The 22476-nt window shown below is 40.0% G+C and overlaps 1 protein-coding gene across 1 annotated transcript in view; it reads left to right on the top strand.

Moving 5' to 3' along the window:
• LOC144261129 (E3 ubiquitin-protein ligase RNF138-like) overlaps nt 1–21281 on the top strand; it is a 66819-nt gene extending 45538 nt beyond the window's left edge. Inside the window, exons 12-20 of the mRNA XM_077810319.1 lie at nt 2665–2843; nt 5556–5774; nt 7754–7906; nt 10055–10270; nt 13774–14235; nt 15713–15892; nt 16534–16684; nt 19751–19955; nt 21059–21281. Of these exons, the coding sequence (XP_077666445.1) occupies nt 2665–2843; nt 5556–5774; nt 7754–7906; nt 10055–10270; nt 13774–14235; nt 15713–15892; nt 16534–16684; nt 19751–19955; nt 21059–21094 (1801 nt within the window). The 3' untranslated portion in view covers nt 21095–21281. The remainder of the gene's footprint in view (nt 1–2664; nt 2844–5555; nt 5775–7753; nt 7907–10054; nt 10271–13773; nt 14236–15712; nt 15893–16533; nt 16685–19750; nt 19956–21058) is intronic.
• The last annotated feature ends 1195 nt before the right edge of the window (nt 21282–22476 follow it).

Raw genomic sequence — 22476 nt, 5'->3', positions numbered from 1 at the left:
CCTATTTTAGACTCAGATCCTACCCCATTTTCACTGGCATTCACTATGTTAGACATCCAATTGCCATTATATTCCTTTTTGTACCTCTATTAGAACTTGCCCTAGCAGACAAAAGCATTGGCCCATCTAGTCTGGTAATGTATCTAGCCTTCATCGCTAAGTTATGCAATGCTGTGCTTAAGGAGAAATTCCTTCCTTATATGCTTCGACAATTCATTTGATTACCCTTATCTTCACTAACTTATCAGTAAAAGTTATTGGTAGTCATAAACTTTAAAAAATGCAGCTAAATTATATGACTTTACAACCTCTTCGCTGGCAATGTCTCCACATCACAAGTGATGATTCACACTCTTCTTAGCAACATCACAACAGAGATCAAGAACTCGATGATTGAGGAACTACCTGCTTACCCACAAATGTGCTTTCTTTAGGTAAAGGTTGGGGCACATTGTCAGGAAGCTGGACTCCTGCTGATCTGAAGAACAGCTCTGTGTAAGCTCATAAGGCTGGCCATACTGGCTCAGACCAATGGTCCCTCTAGCCCAGCCTCCTGCCTTTCAACAGTGGCCAATGCTAGGTGCCCCAGAGGGAATGAAAAGAACAGGCCAGTTGTCAAGTGATCGATCCTCTCTCATCCAGTCACAGTATCCGGCAATCAGAGGCTTAAGGACACCCAGAGCATAGGGGTCAATTAGTCAAGATGGACTTATCCTCCAGGAAAGTATCTAATTATTTTTTTAACCCAATTATAGTTTTGGCCTTCACAACATCCTCTGGTGACAAGTTCCACAGGTAGATTGTGTGCTGTATGAAGAAGTACTTCCGTTTGTTTGTTTTAAACCTGCTGCCTATTAATTTTATTGGGTGACCCCTGGTTCTTGAGTAATGTGAAGGGGTAAATAACACTTCCTTATTCACTTTTTCCACCCCATCCATGATTTTATAGACCTCTATCATATCCCCCCTTCGTCTTCTCTTTTCTAAGATGAACAGTCCCAGTTTTTTTAATCTCTCCTCTTATGGAAGCTGTTCCATACCCCAAATCATTTTTGTTGGTCTTCTCTGTACCTTTTCCATTTCTAACAACATTTTTGAGATGGGGGGACCAGAACATCATGTAGTGTTCAAGGTGTGGGCATACCATGAATTTATATTGTGGCACTGTGATATTTTCAGTCTTATTAGCTGTCCCTTTCCTAGTGGTTCCCAACATAGTTTGCTTTTTTTGACTGAGGTTGCACATTAATCGGATGTTTTCAGAGAACTATCCACAATGACTCCAAGATCTCTGTCTTGAGCAGTAACAGCTAATGTAGACCCCATCATTTCGCATGTGTAGTTGGGATTATGTTTTCCAGTTTGCATTACGTTGCATTTATCAACATTGAATTTCATCTGGCCTTTTGTTGCTCAGTTACCCAGTTTTGTGAGATTCCTTTGTAACTCTTCACTGTCAGCTTTGGACTATATTCAGTAATTTGGTATCATCTGCAAACTTTGCCATGTTGCTGTTTCCACTTTTTTTCCAGATCATTTATGAATACATTGAACAGCACTGGTTCCAATACAGATCCCTGGCAAACATGCTACCTACCTCTCTCCATTCTGAGAGAGGTAGGTAGCATGCTAACTCCATTTGACCATTTATTCTGACCTTTTGTTTCCTATGCTTTAATCCATTACTGATCCATGAGAGGACCTACCCTCTTATCCCAGGACTGTTTAGTTTGCAAAAGAGCCTTCAGTGAGGGACTTTGTCAAAGGCTTTCTGACCGTCCAAGTACGCTATATTCACTGGATCACCCTTGTCCACATGTTTGTTGACTCATTCAAATAATTCTAATAAATTGGCGATGCATGATTCCCCTTTACAAAAGCTGTGTGGAACACAATGTGTTGAACACAATTCTGTTCTTTTCTGTAGTTTCAACCAATTTGCCTGGTACTGAAGATAGACTTCCCAGCCTGTAATTGCCAGGAGTGCCTCCGAAGCCATTTTTAAAAAATTGGTGTCGCATTATTCTCTAGTCATCTATCTATCCTCTAGTCATCTGGTATAGAAGCTGATTTAAGTGCTAGGTTACATACCACAATTAGTTCTACAATTTCATATTTGGGTTCCTTCAGAACCAAAAAGTCTGTCTCTTTCACCAAGGGAAGTTGATCTAATAAAAGATATTACCTCACTCAACTTGTCTCCCTATTTTTAAGGCCATACAGATGGCTTCATTCTTCAGGGCTGTCAATGCCAGCATCTTCCACAAGCAACTCATTTTTATGTAGCTCCTCATTTCTGGGGTTTTTGCAGTATCAATGAAAATCCCATCAACCCTTTCTGTCATTAGTATTGTGACATTTTCCTGTTAAAGAAATAAACCAATATAAACAAAGCAAGTTCCAGACAGACAGACACAGTGAAAACCACTAAACTGAATATTAGAGGAAGGGACAAGTCTGAAGAACTAACTCCAAATATATTAAACCAGAATAAATTATAGAAAAAAAGAAATGCATTCTCTGTGTAGCAAACACATCATTTCATAAACCTTTGTACCTCTTACATTTAAACTGTATCTGTCAGAGCAGACTGATTACAAATATTATTGGGGGACATCAGTTATGTATTTCTCAGATCTGTCCTGCATTTTATTTTATTATTAGTTGCTGGTCCTATGTAGGGAACCGCCAAGAAGGGAAGCAACAACTCTCAATTGGAGCCAACTGCGACAGGATTGCAACTATTCAACATGAGTTCCTTCATGCACTCGGATTCTGGCATGAGCAATCACGATCCGACCGGGATGATTATGTCTCCATAATGTGGGACAGAATTCAGTCTGGTAAACCATTTTCATTTGCTTTCTTTTCACTTAAGGCAATGGAGAAGACTAATCTGTGTAACATCTCATTCAGCTACAGTAGGATTTTAAAAATTTGATTCCCTCACCTCAATTTACTTATTTTAACCAATACTCACGCCAAAGAGGTAAATGTTAAGGGACATAGACCTCAATATTTATTATCATCTGTATCAAGGCATTTCCCGGAGGCCTTAATGCAGGATTGGGGCCTCAGTCTGCCAGGTGTAATACCAAGAGTAAGGGAGTACTTTGGAGCACAGTAAAATAATTGGATTCATTTATTGTAATTTACAGTGGTGCCACCCACTTCTCTAGATGCTTTTGACATTATTTAAAAAACAAACAAAAACCCAGTGCAACCAAATCAAAACCAGGAGCAAACCACGGAAAATCCCAGCAAACTACAACCCACGGATACCACCCAACCTATGGGACTCTTTTCCCACTAAAGTTTCCAACCCCCTTAAACAGTCACCTGGGTAAAAATATGAGCCATGCAGCATGGGAGTTCAACAATCTTGGACTATTATAGGCAAGGGGGGGTAGAAGCTTGGTCCACAACTGAGGCCGTCTCAGGAATCTTATTGATCTCTATTTCTTCAGCTCATTGTGATCTTCTGTGTTTGTCAGGCAATATGAAGGTTGTGGTATTGAATATGAACTCCATTCCTTCCTAACTCAAGAACACCTACAAAATCCAACACCGAAAGACATAATTATTAGATCAAATACATTTTATTTACGGATGATCAGCCAGGAGCTGCAGGTGCAAGAATATATTGCAGAGAATGACTTAATTTAAACTGCATCTGGTTTTTGGATTGATATTTAATTCTTTTTTGCTGATGCTTTATCAGCAGGTAACACTGCTGTTAACATTTTTTAAATGCTAATATATTTCCAGAGACAAAGTAGGTGAGGTAGTATCTTTTATTGGACCATCCTCTGTTGGTGAGAGAGACAGAAGTTAGTCCAATAAAAGATAATATCTCATTCACCTTATCTCTCTAATATCCTGGCTCCAACACAGTCACAACAACACTGCATATGTTTCCACAAAGCTAGAACATGGATGCTCTTTTTTTAGACTAATAAAATAATTTAAAAACATTTTTAAAATTTAAAAACTTCGCTTCAAACAGATGATTTTTTAAAAAAAAGTCCTGAGGGTTAACTGAGGGTTGCTCTAAATGGTTTATCACAGGGGTGGCCAACCTGAGCCTGAGAAGGAGCCAGAATTTACCAATGTACATTGCCAAAGAGCCACAGTAATACGTCAGCAGCCCCCCATGAGCTCCCCCTCTCCCCCCGCTCCCAGCGCCTCCCACCCACCAGCAGCCCCACTGATCAGCCCCTCCCCCTCCCGATCAGCTGTTTCATGGCATGGAGGAGGCTCAGGGGTGGGGGGAGGAGCGAGGGCACTGCAGGCTCAGGGGAGGGCATGGGAAGGGATGGAGTGGGGGCAGGGCCAGGGGTTGAGCAGTGAGCACCCTCCGGCACATTGGAAAGTTGGCATCTGTAGCTCCAGCCCCGGAGTCGGTGCCTATACAAGGAGCCGCATATTAACTTCTGAAGAGCCGCATGTGGCTCCGGAGCCACAGTTCGGCCACCCCTGGTTTATTAGATTATGTACTGCTAAGTGAAATAACCAGGCACGAAACATAAGGGTACATCAAGCAGAAATAGGGTGGCATTATTACCATTGCATAGAGCAGTACTGAGACAGTTACGTGAATACTGTGTCCAGTTCTGGTGTCCACACTTCCAAAAGGATGTTGACAACTGGAATAGGCCTGGGGCAGAGCGGGTGTCGAGCACCCCCCGGGAAACTCAGAAAGTTGGCACGTCTGCTCTCCAGTGTCTAGTATCTAGGGGGGGAGGAGCTGATTGGCAGGGCTGCCGGTGGGTGCTGAGCACCCACTATTTTTTTTCCCAGGGGCCCTGCAGTCCTGGAGCACTCACGGAGTTGGCGCCTATGCTAGAGAGGAGCTGTCCCCTGGAAGCCAGGATCTTTTGAGGATCTAGGACCTTGATGCCAGCCAGGTGAAGAGCCAGCCCCAGTCATGCCTGCAACAATGTACCCAATTCCTGCCCGCTGTGAAGCAAAGCACCATGGCCTATCTCTACCCCAAGAATGCTATTTCCTCAGTTCACAGCAAATTACCATCATGTGTTCACACAAGGCAAACTGAAAACAGAACAGACAACCTGATGTATGCTATTGGTGCAACATACGAACTGGGAGTTACATCAAAAAGTTTTATATTAAACCATCCAAAGTCAAAAGTTTCAATGGTCAGAAGCTGAAGCTACAAACATTTCAGGCCAGAAATAAGTTGTTTTTTTTTTAAATGATAATAAATAAACAACTTATCTAGGAATGTAGTGGAGTCTTCATAACCTGAAGTCTTGAAATCAAGACTGGAGGTCCAAAAGATATGCTATAGTTTAACGAGAAGTTATGGGTTTGATGCAGGAAGCGTGCGATAAAATTCTATGGGCAGTCTTATGCAGCAGGGCAGACTAAATAATCATAGTGCTCCCTTTTGCCCTTAAAAACCTATGACTCAGTCCTAGAACTCTTAAATTACACAGGTTTTTTAATGTAAAAGCAGACTGTACACATATGCATTTTAGGTAACTTTTATAGCCTGATTGATCAATTACCTCTCCCTTCTTTTTCTTCATTAGGTAAAGAACACAATTTCAATACATACGATGATAAAACATCAAGTGCCCTGAACGTTCCTTACGATTACACTTCTGTGATGCACTATAGTAAAACGTCATTCATGAATGGAACTGAACCAACCATAGTAACTAACATACCAGAATTCATGGATGTGATTGGGCAACGAATGGATTTCAGTGATTATGATCTCCAGAAGCTAAATCGCCTATACAACTGCAGTAAGTTTTTCAAGTTCTCTTGAATCATTGTTGCACTTTCTGTTCATTATATGGAAGAAATCAAGAAAAATTTACCCATATGGGACTCACCTAGCACAAGTAAAAGAGAAGCCAACGGTTTAGAAAAATGGATATGTTAAGAGCACTAGAAATATCAGTGCAATTAAGACAGCTAGAAATAACAGACCACTCCTCCGGGAGTCCTGCTGTGCAGAGGCAATGCAAAGCTCCCTCTGCAATTTTATTTGACCTTTAGTTAAAGAACACCTTTACTAGGCAGCTGATTTGTATTCATCCCTTGGGTGCTTGTTTTAAGACATGCTTTGCTGTACAAAATTTTTGATTCCCCAGCAGTTGCAGTAGACACTATAGAAAAATTGACATCTCTGCTGTCTCTATTATATCTGCACTGGCTGCACCCTTACCTCTCACAATTTGGGAGATATAGGGTGTGTGTCATCAAATTACACTGTGGGGTGTTTCTCTGAAGAAAATGTGTTTGTTTTTTTTAAAATCCCTTCTAAATCCAGTCTATATACAGTATGGTGATAGTGTGAGACCAGTACCTCTGCATATAGGCCATGTAATTCAAGAAGATGAATGAAAACAAGGGAGGGAGAATTATAGTATATGGTTTCATTATCAAAGGGGATTAAAAATCTGTAATTGTGATTGGCTAAACCAGTTCAGATAGGTATACACTGGCATGCAGATCATAACTTTTATGGTAACCTCACCACCACAACAAGCAAATCATGCCTCAATAGACATGATGTTTATAAAAACAATTATGGTTTCAAAAAACATTTTACAATAACTATGAACATTAAAATTCTACAAGATCCTAGTAAAAATCTCTTTGCTTGCTTAGGCCCCAGTTCAGCAACACACGTAAACACATGCATAACTTTAGGCACATGAAGCACTTGAGCTCAGTGGGATGTACATATGTGCTTAAAATTAAGGGTGTCCTTACATGCTTTGTTGAATTGGGGTCATAGTTGGGTCCTCCCCTTATCTCTTGCAACTCTGACTGTTCCCCCTTTTGTAAATTGTATACAACCACTTTCTTTGTCTTTTCCGCACATTTTATTATTTCCTCACTACACATGTCCCATTCTATATCTCTTATCCTTACCTCCAGTCACATCCACTCAATGGGAGAAATCATAGGCCTATTGAAGTCAATGTGTGTTCTGCTATTGATTTCATCGGGGTCAGGTTTTCAACCAGTCTCTCTCCTAGCTTAGACAGAGACCTAAATCTGGCCTGTACTTTCCCTTACAGTCTGCTTAATATTTATTATTAAACTACGTGTTGTGCATTCATTCAGTATGGTTTTAGTTTATTTTTATATGAGACAGACAAAATGTTCAAAATTTCCACGGGCTGATGTAATCATAGGTTTCAAATGCAAACAGGTTTTTGTGTTTAAAAAATTCCAGCTAAATCATGTCCTCTTTACTGGTCTTCAGTGTTACATTCAACTGATATTCCAAAATTAGTAGTCTAACCAAGTCGTCAGGGAAATTTTGGTAAAACCGGTGGCCATGCCTGGGATAACTGGAGGCGACGGAGATCTGAAGGGGAAGGAGAGTCCTATCATCATTTTGATTGAGTAAGGACTGGAGGATCTGGGCTATCATTTTTATAAACAACTGTCTATTGCACAATATCAATACAACACTTAGAGATGCAGAAGATGATTAATGGATCTCTCAGGTGCGATGGTGTCACTTGATGTTCACTATTGCTGAAAAAGAACCCAAACTTTGCATTTGTCAATCCCACTCCAGTCTGTCGCAGGTAATTAAAGGCCCAATCATGTGAAGTGCTAAACACGCAACTCATGTTGACTTTGATGGGATTGGTGGATGCATAGGATTCCATAGGAGCCTAATGTCTTAGTATTCTCTCTTACACCAGCTTTGGAAGACTAGAATTCAGACGTACCACTTTCTTCCTTTTGTATCTTACAGCCTCCTCACTAAGCTTTATGGACACATGCAGTTTTGAACTTGAAAATGTGTGCGGCATGATTCAAAGTTCAGAAGATAACAGTGACTGGCAGCGTGTGTCTCAGGTACCTGCCGGCCCACATACTGATCATACCAATATGGGAGACTGCAAAGGTAATGTAAAGGAATTCTTATCTCTTTTGAAAATGTTTTCTGCTATGGCAGAATTGTGACTTTGATCTTCTTCAGAGGGTACCTGAGGATAAATTTTTAACCAAGCAGCATAAAATTATCAGGGACACATGCCATTTTTGCTGTAGATATTTGCTGTAGGTTGAAAGTTCTAATCTCTTTCCTCTGTTTTCTGGCCTTTGGTATAATAATAAAACAAAAGAACTACACAAGATGTATTGACTGGCTTAAAAAAAGATTTACAACCATGGTAGTTCAGAGATATGAAAAATATTTCTGCTATAACCATAAATTCTTGTTTGTGATTAACTGTTCAGTAGTAATTTTGGAAAGGGTTGGGATTTGAGAATATATATTATTTGGGCTGGGAAAACAGTTCATTGGGAATACAAACTGATTGTTTTGAGCCTGCCAAAACAAACATCATGAGTTTTGGTTCAACCATCATGAGTTTTGGTCCAAAACTCCAGGCAGTATGTGCAAGCAAATAATGGGCCATCTGGAAAGGAGACATTGGGACAAACAACTTGACTAGTTTCAAGATAGAGCTTGATAGTTTATTAATGGGATTCTATGATGGGGTTGCCTGAGATAGCAGGGGACTAGACTCAGAGATCAGGAGGTCCCTTGCAGTCCTATCAGTGGTGGATTTAGAGTTAGTGGGGCCCTGTGCACAGCTTCATTTTCGGGGACCCCCCTCAGGACCCAGCAAAGAAAAAGAACATTCTCTCATCTCCCCCCAGTTTTTCATTCTTTTTTTCTTCATCCTCCTCCTATATTATAAGCAATGGGAAGTAAATGAAAATAAAGCGAGCTATCTTGATTGGGGCAGGGGGTTTGGATAAAGGAGGAGGTTCGGGGTTGGGCTTTGGGAGGGAATTTGGGTGCTGGGTTTGGCTGGGGCAGGGGGTTGAGGTGGGGGGGCGGGCTCTGGGAGGAAGTTTGGGTGCAGGCTCTGGGCTGGGGCAGGGGCTTTGGGTGCAGGAGGGGAGAGGGGTTGGGCTCTGGAAGGAAGTTTGGGTGCAGAGTGCAGGCTCTGGGCTGGGGCAGAGGGTTAGGGTGTAGGGGGTGGGGCTTACCTCAGGCAGTGTGGCTCCCAAAGCGACTGGCACACACACCCCTCCGGCAGCACCTCCTAGGTGGAGGGTGGTGGGGAGGGGGGTCTCTGCAGGTGCAGTTCCCAGACAATGAGAGCTGCAGAGTCAGCGCTCAGGGCACCACAGGGACATGCAGGCAGCTTCCAGGAGCGGTGTGGCGCGAAGGGAGGGAGGGAGGCAGAGCAGGCAGGGAGCTGCCTTAGCCCTGCTGCTGGAACGTCTCTGCATGCCTCTTGTGGGGAGGGGGGCAGTGGGTTTCCTTGGGCCACCCAGGGCGAGGGCAGTGTACGGAGCCACCTACCCCCTTGCCAAGGGTGCACAGAGACATGCCAGCAGCCATTTGCTTCCAGGAGCAGTGTGGGGCCATGGGCCACAGCATGCAGGCAGCCTGCCTCCCTGAGCCTTGCTGTGCCGCCGGCCAGGACTCGGGGGCAAGTTGTCAGATGAGATTTGTCCTGCATTTTGGGGGCCCCCCAGTCATTGGGGTCCCCATGCCACCAAACGGTTTCATGGTAATTCCATTCCTGAGTCCTATGTCCCTCAGTGGCTAGACCAGAAGAGCCTATGCTTTGGAACATAGATAATAAGAGACAGGCAAATGGGGAAAATAGCTAGCAAAAGAGAAAAGGAGTACTTGTGGCACCTTAGAGACTAACCAATTTATTTGAGCATAAGCTTTCGTGAGCTACAGCTCACTTCATCGAAAGCTTATGCTCAAATAAATTGGTTAGTCTCTAAGGTGCCAGAAGTACTCCTTTTCTTTTTGCGAATACAGACTAACACGGCTGCTACTCTGAAACCTAGCAAAAGAGAAAAATTCTCTTTACTCCAGTACTCTATCCCTAGAGACTTTAAGGCCTTTGGGGTAGGGACCATCATTTACTACATTTATACAGGGCCTAACACAATGGGGCCCCAAGCTGCCTGAGTCCCCTAGGCATTATCAGAACGTGATGTTAAATAATATTAATAAAAATGTAACCAGAAAAGTATGCTTTCTTTTTCTTTTGTATTTCCCATGCCCTTTTCACAGATACTGGGTACTTCATGCATTTTAACACCAGTGCTGGCAGCGTGGGAAACACAGCTACTCTGGAGAGCCGCATTCTATATCCCAAAAGAGGATTTCAGTGCTTACAATTCTATTATTACAACAGTGGTCATGAAAGTGATAAGCTGAACATCTTAGTCAGGGAGTATGCTTTAGCCAGCTCCAATAGTACTTTAAGACTCGTTGAAAGGATACAAGGTATGAAATAAATTTGCTTTTTAAATGTGTGCCTTCTGGTTGGATATATATTCAATATGCTTAACAGACAACTGGGAGTGAAAAGCATAGTATAGTGAAGTGGCGTTTTTCCTTTATCATTGTTCATCTTCTAACTCCTGTCCTCTGTAGTTTCGTTGTTTGCTTTCTTCTCTCTTGCTACTGCAGTGATTCTATTGGCTGAGGAGACATTCTGAGATGCAACCTCAGCCAGTCATTTTCCAGTAACTTAGTCAGTTACTACAACTGACTTGCACTTATCATCAGTATGGTTCTCTCACCTAACGTAGTGAAATATCCACAAGCATTCATGGTAGCTGATCTAAAATTGTAGGTAGATGTGTCTTTGACAACATAAAAAGTTGCAGAGCAAATTAATAGTTAAGATATTAATATTACAAAAGTGGAAAAGTTGGAGTGAATCTAAAAGATTAGCCCAATGCCCTGGTCTGAGGTATCTTATCAAATTGGAAAAAAAATATTTCCAGACATTTATTTAACAGTATTTGGACTCACTTCACAGATGTATGTGAATAACATATCATAATTTGCAGTTGACATGTAGCATGATATATTCTGTGAGCTTTCAACTGTAAATAGGTTTAAGTGACTTAGTCCTGGTCTACACAGGGGGTAGGGGGGAGCGATCTAAGTTATGCAACTTCAGCTACGTGAATAACATAGCTGAAGTAGATGTACTTAGATCGACTTATCGTGGTGTTTCCACCACGATGAGTCAACTGCTGCCACTCCCCCGTCGACTCTGGCTGCACCTCTCGCGGCACTGGAGTACAGGAGTCGACGGGATAGTGCTCGGAGGTCGATTTATCGCGTCTAGTCTAGGCTAGATGCGATAAATCGATCCCCGCTGGATTGATCACTGCCCGCCGATCCGGCAGGTAGTGAAGACATACCTTATTAGACACCTAACTCCTACTGGAAATCAACAGGGTTTAGTCACTTGGGCCGTTTTGAAAAATTTACTCTATATGCTAGTTTCCTTCCTGTTTCTTTTCTCCCTCTTTTTTGAAAATATAATACACTTTTTAAAACTGATTAAAAAAAAAAACCCTCACCAATCTCCAGGTTTACAGGACCAGTCTACAATAGTGTATTTCCCAGATAAGGACTAATTAAAATGCATTGAAATCTACAGAAGTTTTTTAATTGATTCATCGGGTTTTGGATCAGGCACAAGATCTTTTGTCATTTTTAGTAAGTCAGAGCAGATCTCATTAGAAAAAGCAAATGCATAATAATTATACATACAGTACCCAGTTATTCATATGCTCACTCTTTTAGACTGAAGAATAATCAATACTACTAATAATAAATAGACTTGTTCCCCTTTATGACGAAGGCTTGTTCTACACTTAAAAGTTAGTCAATATAGCTATGATGGCCAAGGGTGTGAAAAACACCAAACCTCCAAAGACATAGCTATGCTGATCTAACCGCGCCCCCAAATCCCCTCAGTGTAGATGCAGCTATGTTGAGGAAAGAATAGTAGCTATCAATCATTTGGGCAGGCAGTATTCCCACACTAATGGAAAAAACCTGTTGATGTAGGCTCCGACTACAGGGTTATGCCAGCATAGCTATGCTGACATGGCTATGTGGGTATAGTCTCCATAGTGTAGACATAGCCTACATCTAATTAGACCTGTTTGCTTGCAAGGTCTTCCCTGTAGCAAATATCAAGTCCTCTAAGCCTTTTTTTCCTGCGTGCTTGATTGCCCCATGAACTTCACCAGCCGGTTGCTCTGGTGTTTTTGGCATCCCTGTACACTATCAGATTCCTCTCATACAGACAGGTATCAGGGCTTCTCAGGGCCGGTGTAGACCTCAGGTTAATCTAAAGGAAACCCCTAATTCTCACTAAACCTATCCTGAGAGCAAGTTTACTCTCTCTATACTTCAGCCTACTTCTTGAAATCTGTCTCAGGATATTTGGTTGCAGGACAGGGTGGATAAGTCAATGACTTTTTAAAAAATATTTACATCAGATTTTTTTTTTAATTTAAATTAAGTACAGAGTTTTTTTAAAATAAAGCTATTTAAATTTGATATTGAAAACCTATATTAACCTAAATTTATTATCTATTAATCATTTAAACTAAATTAAAAAAAAAACTTTAAGCAGTACACATTTGCTGCCAAGTTTTAAAGGAAGTCAAACCACTGAAATGGTGGAAGTCACTGGCTAAGCACCTGGAACCAGAGTTTATTGACATGCTAAGCCAGATTTTGATAGCAGTAGTCTCTTCTGCAGCTGCAGAGAATATTTTCTGCATTTCAGTTTATTCAACTAGTTCAGTTCAATGATTAATTAATTCAAAATTAAGAAACCAGTTGGCAGCCAAGAAAATAGGTGTGAGAGGATGAGATCTGCTAGTTCCAAAATCCTGGAGAACATGGTGATAGGAAATAATTTATTCAATTCACTAAATACAGATAATATTTCCTTTGCTTCATAAATCAGGTAGTTTTCAATAGAAAATGTTCAATAAATTTTTTTTCCTTATGTATCTAGAATATTTAAGGTAGTTTTATTTAATAAAACAATTAAAATACTTTTCTTGTACATTTTAATTGATTTGAATTTCCATACAAATAGAGCTTGACACAAATCACAAGTAAAAATTAATCTAGTAAACAAGAACTACATCATTCACCATTTTCTAATATAAAAATGTAAAAATTAAGAATCTGAATACGTATATATTAAGCTATATAACTGCTTAAATAAATATGTACAGATAGAGCGTATTCTCCTGGTTAGCAAAAAGAAGCACCAAATTTAATGCAAAAGTTATATTTAGTTGCTAATCAGCATGTTTTAATGGTTACCAACCAATGAGAATCAGTCTTTCTTCAGGAAAATAACTAAATGGTACAATGGCAAAACACAAATAAAATGAATATAAATCAAGGTTTCTTGCTTGCTGATTTATATCGTAATTAAAATTGGTAATTTAAGTAGCTCTGATTTAAAATCAATCCATCCTTTTCTGTTCTTTTGATATGTAACTATTTATGTGCATGGGCTGTGTTTTGGTGCTGGTAGAGGTGAGCAGTGGACTGTTTTGGTTAGGAGGGGATTGTTACTGAGATACTAGTCTGTTTTTTGTGCACGTCCAGTTCTCACAACATTTGGATTAGCTCACTGTCAAATTCTTTTGAAAATACATAATCAAAAAAAATAAATCTCTAAGAACAATAACTTTTTTCCACTATTAAATTCAGTAAATATTATGCATGTTAAACAACTAAACATACGTTAGAAAATTAGAAGGGAAAAGAATGTGCTCCTGCATGCATATTTAAATTCCGTGAAAAGCAGTGTTTATAAGAGAGATATTGACACAAACTCAACTCTAGTGGAATTAATAAATTTTTGTGTAATGTTGTAACAGATCCTGAATACTGTACAGTATTTGACTGCTTTGTTTGCCATCTTTGAAAACCCCACAATTCTTTTTCAGGTTCACCTCTGGATTATTGGCAGCTTTACCATGTTCCTTTGAACGCCACAAGTAAATTCAGGATTGTATTTGAAGGCATAAAAGGAAATGGTTCATCAAATGGTGGCCTTTCTATTGATGACATTAACCTTTCAGAAACACAGTGTCCCCATCATGTCTGGCATATAAGAAATTTCACACATCTCCTCAATACAAGTCCTGCACAAAATAAAATATACAGTCCTCCTTTTTACTCTAGTAAAGGATATGCTTTTCAGGTTGGCTTGTATGTGAATGGTACCAGTAGCAACCCATTTAACTTAGCAATATATTTGCACTTAATCTCTGGAGTAAATGATGATCATCTGCAGTGGCCTTGTGAATGGCAACAAGCTACTATGGTGCTGTTGGATCAAAATCCTGATATTCGTCAACGCATGTCAAATCAAAGAAGTGTAACAACAGATCTATCTGTATTAACAGGTTAGTTAAAAACTGATGACTACACTACATTACATTAGTAGGCAATTTGATGCAATGGCAGGAAGCAGTGACATTGAGGAATTGTATATCCCAGAGCAGGATAATAGGGTTGAGCAGGGGCCTTGGGTGGCATCCTTTATATAGAGAGCGGTGACCAGCTATTACGCATGATTTAATACAAGACAAGAGTGCCATCATTAACCAGAGCCCATGATGAAGGGAGCATTGGTGTCAAACCTAGTCTTCAAGTGGACAAAAAACAATAATTCAAATTCAATAACCTGCAGCTGGAGGGGGTGAGAGGGAAGAGAAGAGAAGAAATGGCAATAGCTCACAGTCATTTTAAAAGGAGAAAATTCAATGAAAAGGTAAAGACTGAAAACAGAAGAGAGTAAGAATTTCTATGGGGAGGTAAATTATAGGATTTTATTTTAATGTACATTGGCTATAGGCCTGAGACACTTTCTATATACTAGTGTAGTAAGAATTTTGCTACAAAAGACAACTACCAGTATCACAATCTTTAAGTTCTTGCTTTGCATGGAAATACAACTAGCTGTGTGGATTCCCAGACTTTAGTAACGCTAGGGTCTGAAAAGCATTAAAAATTGTCTAAAAGTCACAATATTTTTTTTTTTTAAGTACAAATATTCTGTGATGCACACACACATCAAACTCCCTAATGTGGAAAGTATGTGAGATAAATACTCTAGAATGACAGGATGGGATCCCCTTTTAATAAAACAACACTACACAAGATTTCCTGTTGATAGTCATCTTCTTGCCCTATACATTCTGGTCCTTGCCACTTAGTTCCATTTTACCCTACACACCTGGGCATAGTGCTCAGCCCCCTTGGTTCTCTGCACCCATGCACCTGCAACTCACTTTCCTTCTTTTTTCACTTGGTCATTCGTATCCTGCTGACATCTCCAATCCCTGAGGGCAGCTCTTGATTCTTCTCCTTCTAGGTAGTGGAAGCCCCTAGTACAGGCAGCAAGGCTGGCTCCTTCTCTGTGTTACCAGCTACTTTCACAAGTGTTTGATCTCTGCTTTGCAGTGTCAAGCTAGCATATCTGGAGGAGGAGCTGGCAACTTGTGACCAGCTAGTTCTCCACAGACTACCAGCAAATGCTTCACTTTGAGAACCACCAAACTAGTGCATTTTAAAAACTAATCCCGTGTTACCAATTTTTCTTCCAACTTTCTTCCAAAAAATATTTTTTGGATGACACACAGAATAGGCCTCATGTTCCATCCCAAGATAAAAATCTATTTAACAAGCCACCAGAAGACTTTCTTGATAATAGCCTCCTGCACACTTGAGTTGATTCTCAGGACCGGGAAGTGTGGAGGGGAGAGAGACAGTAATTTATATAATCGTACAACAAATATAACTCCTTATCTGAGTTTTGAGTAACTTCCTGTTTAAATATTCAGGACACACACATACACGCATTTTTTTTCCCACTTGCAGATTCCTCATCTTATTTTTGGGACAGGCCAGACAAAGTAGGATCGCCTGCTAATTTCGCTAATGGGACTCAATTCATGAGAGGGCCAGGACGTGGAACTAATGGATTTCTAACTCATGAAAGGCTTAGAAGCCTCAACTTCATCAAAGAAGATGGTGTTTACATTCTTTTAACAATGGAAGGTATGTAAGCATTGATGGTAGCTATATAAAGTAACTCTTTATAATGCAGTAAGCATGCAGTATGATGTTTTTAGTACTACATAAGGCTCCGTTCCTATAAACATATATTCACATGATTAATTTTATGCGTGAGTAGTCCTGGGAGTCAGTGGGCCTACTCATGTTTAAAGTTAATCATGTGCTTGACTGAAAGTATGGATAGATATAGTCACTGTATAATCATCTCAACCTAGCTCATTAGTGGGTTAGAAATCTAATTATACACTATGTGATGCTGTTCCTATACAAAATTTCTTCGCTAGACCACTTCTGGTCTCTTGACTGTTTCTGAATATAAACTGCAAAACATGGCAGAGGAATTTCATGCTGCTGAAAGGTGAAAATACCAGTTATTTATTTATAACAGCTGAAAATTGCTTAGGATGTGTCACAGCCAGTATATTATTGCTATTTACTTTTAGAATTCATCAGTAGTGCAAACTTGTGGGTGTTATGTATTCTCATTTTAATGTAGGGAAATGTTGTGTCCATTTGCAGAAAATCGGAGAGCTTCAAAAAACAGGGTAATGGAAAAGTCTTATAGCTGGTCAACTAAAAATTAGTATGGCATGAAAACCACATGCTCTTTTTTTCCCCTTTAGATATCTCACATCTGATATCAACTGAACCAAACTTAACAAATGCTATCGCCACAGCAACCACCATTCCCACAACAGTACCCGTGACAGCAACTCTAAATTTCTGTGTAAATGGTGGTATCTCCATTGTCGTCGATGAAAAACCAGTGTGCAGGTAACTAACTTACTTCAATCCCAAGGTGAATTTTGTGATCAGAAAGAAAACCGTGGAGTAGAGTTTAATCATTTAAGAAAATAAATTAAACTTGTTACCCGCAGAGAAGACTGGCTGGTTTTAATACAGCGAATGTCTAACATCACAAATCCTGACTAAATCTGTGACCAGTTTGGGCAACACAGCTTTTCCCAGTCTCAGTCTTTCCCTATTTTAAAGTATTCTGTTTTTAATCTATATTTATTTTTAATGGCTTTGTTAATGTGTAATCATAGTTAAGGATTACCTCATCCTAAACTGAGGGTTAAATATTAATGGAGATGAAACAGAAGTTAAATGTAATCTCAAGGAAATTTATATTTTTGAAACAAGAAGTCAACCCATGTATTGTTACATGCATTCTGAACAGTTTTTTCAGAAATATCAGGTGGTCCTGATTATGGCTCTGAATTTCAAAAGTGTAACAGCTTGCCTTTGAAACTAAAGGGGACAGGAAGTTTGATGACTAAACTAGGTTTTTGCCTTCAAGGAAGTGTGTAGCAGCATTTCTGGAATTTATTATAGCTAAGCAAGGTAGATTCATTAACATATGCAATCTGATTGGTTAACATTGTTCCAGATCTCAGTATCATCATCCTTTCAATTGGTTAGTAGTATAGCAATGTCATGCCAGAGCATGCACACCTTGGGACTGCTGTGAGGCAGAATTCTGAAGGCCAAGTGCATCAAGCTTTTAATTTAAGCCCTGATCATGCAAAATCTCATTGAAGCCAATACACTTCATGTGAGCTTATAGTTTCTATGCAAGTGGATCCTTTTCTAGAAATGTGGCCATAATTTAATAGACAGGGAGTTTAAAGGGGCCAGACAGCCACAAACTGCAGCCTGTAGGGCTGCCAGGTTTATGGATTAGAAGAAAAGTGGCAGTTGTATTGTAAATTTACAGTAATATCTTTCAATAAAAACCTCAGGAACACCTGCTCCATGTGCCATAACTTATATCTCCTGGGGACAATAGCAGTCCTGGCTAAGGAGAAGGAATCATAGAGTCATAGAATATCAGGGTTGGAAGGGACTTCAGGAGGTCACCTAGTCCAACCCCCTGCTCAAAGCAGGGCCGATCCCCAATTAAATCATCCCAGCCAGGGCTTCGTCAAGCCTGACCTTAAAAACTTCTAAGGAAGGAGATTCCACCACCTCCCTAGGTAACGCATTCCAGTGTTTCACCATCCTCGTAGTGAAAATTTTTTTCCTAATATCCAACCTAAATCTCCCCCACTGCAACTTGAGACCATTACTCCTTGTCCTGTCCCCTTCTACCACTGAGAATAGTCTAGATCCATCCTCTTTGGAACCACCTTTCAGGTAGTTGAAAGCAGCTATCAAATCCCCCCTCATTCTTCTCTTCTGTAGCCTAAACAATCCCAGTTCCCTCAGCCTCTCCTCATAAGTCATGTGTTCCAGTCCCCTAATCATTTTTGTTGCCCTCCGCTGGACTCTCTCCAATTTTTCCAGATCCTTCTTGTAGTGTGGGGCCCAAAACTGGACACAGTACTCCAGATGAGGCCTCACCAATGTCGAATAGAGGGGAACGATCACATCCCTCGATCTGCTGGCAGTGCCCCTACTTATACATCCCAAAATGCCATTGGCCTTCTTGGCAACAAGGGCACACTGTTGACTCACATCCAGCTTCTCGTTCACTGTAACCCCCAGGTCCTTTTCTGCAGAACTGCTGCCTAGCCATTCGGTCCCTAGTCTGTAGCGCTGCATTAGATTCTTCAGTCCTAAGTGCAGGACTCTGCACTTGTCCTTGTTGATCCTCATCAGATTTCTTTTGGCCCAATCCTCCAATTTGTCTAGGTCCCTCTGTATCCTATCCCTACCCTCCAGCGTATCTACCTCTCCTTCCAGTTTAGTGTCATCTGCAAACTGGCTGAGGGTGCAATCCACACCATTCTCCAGTAGTAGTTCTTTAGAACAGAAGACCATTTCTACTTTTTGGTGCGATGGTCCAGCTCTGTTTAAGTCGTACCAATATCTTTTGGAGTTGCCCCAGCATAAGGAAAATCCCCAGGTGGCAGCCCTACACCAACATCCCGCCCAGCTACTGGGTGAGGAAGCCTGGCCAAGGAAAGGGGACATGACTGAAGCATCTTCAGTTGGGCCATCCACAGAATTGGGGTACAACAGGGGTGAAGTTACCTTCGCTTCCTCAACCCCAGCTCCTGTGCCAAACACTACTTGGTCAGACCTGACAATTTGGTCCATAGTTCCTGTCCTGATGGTCTTCCAGTTTAAAAATTGACAGATGAGCTTAATTGATAATGAGGGAGAGAGGAAGAGGTGGGGGTGCAGAAGAAGAGGGTTGCTAGAACATGCTAATTGAGTGCTTTTGAATTATAAGGATAGCGTAAGGCACTAGGTGGTTGGTTGAGCTGCTTTTGTTGATAACCTTCTGCTCCCATCCACACACTTTTTTGAAGTGATTGGCTGAAGGAAACAGAAGTGCAACAGAGAGGAGATGAGCATGGCAGGTGGGCAGAACTGCAGCAGGTCAGTACAATGAATTAACAGTAACACAGGCAAGCCGCATAACAGCTCTGCTGATAGTAGCACCAGTTTCCAGGAGTAGAAAATTAATTTTGTATTACCTGGAATGTCATCAGTTCAAGGGGGAAAAGAAGAGCTAATCAGCAGCCAGAGGGGGGGAAGAGGTCCAAGGACACTAAATTCTCCTCATAGGTTGTGCCTTTTCAGTGGTGGGGTTTTTTTTTTTTAGAGGGACATATACAACCAAGTCAACTGCTAAAGTAATCAGAATGATCAACCAGTCTGATCTTTAGACTTTCCCTAGAAGGCTGTCAACTAGAGTGGCTCCATCTGGAACACGATAGCAAAGGGAAACAGCAGCAAGGTGGCAGCTCTCTGTGTATATACAAATGGGAATACCCCATAGAGCAACTTTAATTCAGAGTTAGATTGCATCATGAGGGTTTAGTGTATACTAATAATGAACCTACAATTTACAGAACTGTATCTTTAGGTGTTGCTCTTATTTTATAGATGTCCAGCAGGTAATGATTGGTGGTATATGGGAGAAAAGTGTGAGAGGAGAGGCTCAACTAAAGAAAATATTATAATAGCTGTTTCCTCGACAATGGCTGTATTTGTCATTATGCTCCTTGTCACTATTATAAGCACATGTTGCATAAAGAAGAAATACCACCAAAAAATGATAAAAAACAAAGAAGCTTGGATTTTAGAAAATGTAAGTATTGTCTTTTTAGTTAAAAGACTCAGGTATTTTCTAAACAAGGCTTTTTCGCAAAATAATTGTGTGCTGAATAGGTGATATAGTTGAACTTAAATGAACAAGAGCTGAACAAATGTCAGGGGGAAAAGAAGATATTCAGGACACTCTGGCTTGATACTTAAAAAAGATCAAATAAAAAGCCTGTAACTTACAGTATACACCATTTTATTAGCTACAAGAAAATGTTTTTCAGATATCCACTGTTAAAGCTTTACATCCCTGTATAAAGTAGCAATTAAAGTTAACCTAAAAAGTGAAGGAAAATGCACTGAGTCATGATGGGTGAAATCCTGACCTCACTGAAGTTAATGGAGGTTTTGCTCCTGACTTCACAGAAGCCAGGATTATATATTATACACACGCATCTCTCTCACTGTTTGTAAACCCGATTTCCAACTGGTAACTGTCCTCATCTCCTCTGTCCTCAGTCATTCCCAAACTTAAAACATCTGATCTGCTACTGCATTTTCCACTATTTTTATTATTTTATTTCATCTTAAAACATGTGGGTTACTGCACAGGATGACAAGCATCTCTGCCCAATGACGATTCCTTTTGCAAATACAAGTTTTTTTGATATAATACGTTAAAATAATAAAATAAAAATTAACACTAAAGAAGAGAGCAAGTTAAAACTGTTTTATAAACCAGAATCACCGAATCAGGTGGCCTTCACTGTGTCTTGAATAACACAGAATCTCTGGCAGTCTTCAAGGCAGGGAGTTGTACATATGTAAACTGAGAAAACTCTTTCTTCCAATCTGATCAAGATGAAACCTCAAAATACAGCAAGGATGAACTGGCTAATCCCAACATCCATAGCAAGGCACAGGCGTACCCTGTAAATATAGAGAACAGCAATAATGTAGTACAAGTCTTCCAACAGGATACTGACAAAGATTCACTTTCCCCTAAAATTTCTGTCTCTTACCTCGTCTTGATCTGCACTCAAATTATACTGTTTAATGTTGTTCCTGAAAATTGTTGTTTGTGTTTCTAGAGTCATTCGAGTTTTGGCTTTTCCTTTAGTTATAAGATGCATTTTCTTCATTTAACAGAATGAACATCTGAGACATAAAATGAATGAAATCTGAGACATAAAAACCAATGACCAAGAGATCAGTGTTTGAAGTCACCTGGATGTCTCAATCACACAATTATTTTACAGTTATAGTTCATCTTAGTCATTTCGCTAAAATCTGTTAAGAATGAAAAATAAAGCATCATCTTAGATAAAGTCTGGGTACTATGACAAGACCAATAAAGTGTCTGAAATTGGTAGGCTTAAGGCTATTCATTGCACATGGAAATGTGTCATTGTGTGAGATATCTGACATTTGCTTTAAATCTCCCTGAACATGGTGAAGATATACAGAACAAAGAGAGACTAGATTTTTTAAAATCTGTTGAAGTCTCACCAGGCAGCCTAGATTATCCATTTTACCAAGACAACAATTAGACACTGTCTCATTGGGCTGCTGGCACCTCAGCTTGGCATACAAATCCAAGTAAACATGTACACCTACTAAATGCTCCTGATGCATTTTCATGAACTGATTCATGAGACGTTGCTGGCAGCTGCATATTTTTATTGTACAAAACATTCAAAACAAGACTAGCTTCAAAGACCTGAGTACATGAAAGTAGCTAAGCACTAAATGATAAATACAACATTATCTGACACCATGACTTGATTGTCTTTTTGCATCTTGTCCAAGAGACACCACACTTCCTTAGATTTGAAAGGTTGATTATTTCCACTGTTTATAGAGTGAACAAGCTGAGGAACAGGGATATATTGTGAGCAAGTTGCTCTGAATGCTTTCAGAAGAGCTGCTTTAACCTCTTTACATCTGGCAAAAGTGAGAACAGTTTTAAGGAAAAAGGACAGACTTTTTAGAACACTCAAGTTCCAGTGTACTTGTTTCACAGAAAACACATCTCTATTTTTCCAAACAGAGTGTTAATGATGGTGCGTATTAGTGATAATATCACCTGTAATTTTTTAAATAAATTTTAAACACTGACATGCTCAGACAATTACTATTATTCAGTGTATTCACTATCGCTCTTGGAATATGTTTGTATTTAATTTGTTTGAGATCGAAATTGTCTTTCATATGTCCTTCAGCAATAGATATTCTTCATTTTACTCTGCAAGTTACCTGCATCCTACACAAGGCTGTTATTTATTTTTATTATTGCAAATATACATCGTATTTCAGGAAACAGGATGTTCTAGAAAAGTGTTTATGCTAAATTTCACATCATTTGAAATTTCTTATATTTATTTATATTACTGTAGCACCTAGGAGCCCTAGTCATGGATCAGGACCCCAATGTGCTACGCGGTGTACAATCACAGAACATGATTAAACTCCTTGGGGTAGGGACAATCTCAATATAAGGCAAGAGTCAGATGGATACAGAGACACAGGGAAGTTCAATAAAACAATATTGGTAATAGTCAGTGCAA

This window comes from Eretmochelys imbricata, chromosome 2 (assembly GCF_965152235.1).
Source record: "Eretmochelys imbricata isolate rEreImb1 chromosome 2, rEreImb1.hap1, whole genome shotgun sequence".
NCBI lineage: Eukaryota > Metazoa > Chordata > Testudines > Cheloniidae > Eretmochelys > Eretmochelys imbricata.
The sequence above is the reverse complement of the archived record's forward strand: the minus strand, read 5'-3'. Positions and strand labels throughout refer to the sequence as shown.